Here is a 2,500-nt window from a genome sequence, read left to right as displayed (position 1 = left end):
CGTTGAGCTCCCGCTTGGACGGCGCCTCCAGGGAGTGGGACTTGGCGAAGAGCCGCTGCACCGAGTGCACCAGGTGGCGGATGCGGGAGGGGCTCTCGCTGCGGGGCTCCCCGCCGGCCCCGCCTCCGCCGGCCCCTCCCCCTCCCCCGCCCCCGCCGCCGCCGGGACCCCGCTGGTACTGCAGCGTGTGGAAGCCGTCCGGGTGGAAGGGCCCCTGCTTCTCCAGCTGGTCGGCCAGGCCCGGCGGGACGCGGTGGCCCTTGGCGCCGTGGTGGTGGCCCGGGGGCCCGACGCACTCCTCGCAGGAGTCCAGCGACTGCAGCGGCGGGTGCTGCTGGCTGGGGTGCGAGCGGGGGAAGGTGCCCCCGCCCGAGTGGCCGTGGGCGTGGGCGTGGGAGTGGGTGTGGGAGTGGGAGTGGTGGCGCTCCAGGGCCAGGGCCTCGGAGGGAGGGTAGTAGTGGCTCCCGGCGTCGTTGTGGCCCTGGTAGAACTCCCGGGCCAGGGCGGGGTCCAGGTCCTCGGGCATGCAGTGGCAGGGCCCGCCCCCTCCTCCGCCACCGCCGCCGCCCCCGGAGGAGTGCTGGGACATGCTGCGGCTGACATGGTACCCCTTCACAGGCGCCGGGGCATGGTGAGCCGTCCGGGCCGACAGGGGGCGCTGTAGGCGAGACAGGGCTGCGCTGGACTCACCTGCAACAAGAAGAAGCAGAAGAAGAAGAGAAGGTTTAGGATGGATTTGGTTCATTAGGCAGGAACGGTGAACAAGGGGAAAGTGGGCTGCTTTCAACGGAGAGCCTCTTGGCTCTTCTGCACAGCCCGATATACCGCGAGCAGACTGAAGGATTTAGAGTCACTCTGTAAATACTGGGGGATTTCTGAAAACGGACAGAATTCACGATAGGAGGCACACATAAATCACTTTACCGACACAATAGACTTTTTGCGAAAAAACAAAGCCAGCCCTAACGAGACGGAGGTGGAGATAGTTGCCCCCGCCTCTTGCGCTGTCAAGTGGCTTGAGTAATGGAAAGTGAAAAGTGTATTTATTACTGTTTGCTTAATATTTTTTTTAGATGTTCTTTTAAGCGATTACCATTTTTATTGATGCCGCACTCCGCCCTCTCCTCCCAGCAGGACAAAGCGCTGCGTTGACGACGGTGTGTGCACTTGCGCGCGGGGGCAATGAGCATGCAGACACAGCCGGCCGTCCCGCATCCCCATCCATCTCTCCGGCTACCATTAATCCTGCCTGATTAATCGGCAAAATCAGCTTCTATCGTTTTTTTCCCCCTCTCTTCCATCTCTTTCTCTTGTGTGTCACCTCCTCCCTCTCCCCCCCCCGCCCCCCCCCCCCTCTCCTTTCCTTCTCACTCTCCATCCTCACTCCCCTCCATGTTGTTCCTTAACACTTAGTCACGCGTGAACGTATTTATTCCTTCTTTTAGTTTGCCTCGCGTCATCAGAAATGAGCAAAAATAGCAGATGGCAGGGGGGTCATTGTCTTCGACTTTATTTGGTTTGTCGCTGAATGGATATAATGTTGTTCATTATGTTTCTAAATGTTGTGTTGATGTATTTTAATGGGCTGCTGCTTATTGCTGTAATCGTGTCCTCTATTAAGTGCTGGGCACATTCACGATGAACGATAAGCAGAAAAGGGGTTGTGTATACAACATACAAGCTATTCTAATGAGTCGTCATCCCAGCGGTGGATAAAGAAAGAAATCAATGGAGATTTAATCATTTTATAAACCACAAGAAATGTCTGCACAGCGGGAGGGAATATTGAGTTTATGTTTGAAGGTCTAACGCTAAAGGGTTGCGTCGTTGAAAATGTGCTTTTCTAAACTCGAGGCAAAATCCCTGAAAAAGTAGCAGCAGGATGGGTCTGTGTTGACATTGGGTGCCTGGGTTTTACTAGAGAGTCTTGAGACATTCAGGGACAGATGCAGAGATAATCATCAAATAGAGCGTGACCTGTTCTCAGCTGATTGGCTGGACGAGCGCCGTCAATCAGGAAGCGAAACCAAGATGCAGCCGTGTCATTGGTTTATACATGACGACCCAACGGTCATTCCGGGCGAGTGTCCCGTCGGGGGAGGTGGGGCGGTGTCTCGGAAAGCCCCGTGCACCTGGATTAACTGGCTGCTGCTCATTAGCACTATGTGTGTGTTTGTGTGTGTGTGTAGTATGTGCACGTGTCCCCTTTCATGAATTGACAGCAAAGTGAGTGGCTCGGCTCCGCATGGAAGGGTAAATTAAACCATGTTGACATCTCTGGCATGGAGACTGCCGGTAAGGAACTGTCAATCATTGTGTCACTTAAAGACACACACGCACGCACGCATGCACACACACACACACACACACACACACACACACACACACACACACACACACACACACACACACACACACACACACACACACACACACACACACACACTGGGGAACATAGACACGCGTATGCATATCAACATTCTCAAAAGATATGGCTCCA

General features: G+C 55.2%; 1 protein-coding gene across 1 annotated transcript in view; it reads right to left on the bottom strand.

The window, feature by feature from the left end:
* dlgap3 (discs, large (Drosophila) homolog-associated protein 3) overlaps nt 1-2,500 on the bottom strand; it is a 32,318-nt gene that overhangs the window by 18,406 nt on the left and 11,412 nt on the right. Inside the window, exons 2-3 of the mRNA XM_056583478.1 lie at nt 169-690; nt 1-135 (exon numbers count right to left, since the gene is read on the bottom strand). The exon at nt 1-135 is cut by the window's left edge and continues 707 nt beyond it. Coding sequence (XP_056439453.1) covers nt 1-135; nt 169-690 — 657 coding nt within the window. The remainder of the gene's footprint in view (nt 136-168; nt 691-2,500) is intronic.

The sequence above is a fragment of the Gadus chalcogrammus genome, chromosome 22 (genome assembly GCF_026213295.1).
Source record: "Gadus chalcogrammus isolate NIFS_2021 chromosome 22, NIFS_Gcha_1.0, whole genome shotgun sequence".
In the NCBI taxonomy this organism is placed as follows: Eukaryota; Metazoa; Chordata; class Actinopteri; order Gadiformes; family Gadidae; genus Gadus; species Gadus chalcogrammus.
The sequence above is the reverse complement of the archived record's forward strand: the minus strand, read 5'-3'. Positions and strand labels throughout refer to the sequence as shown.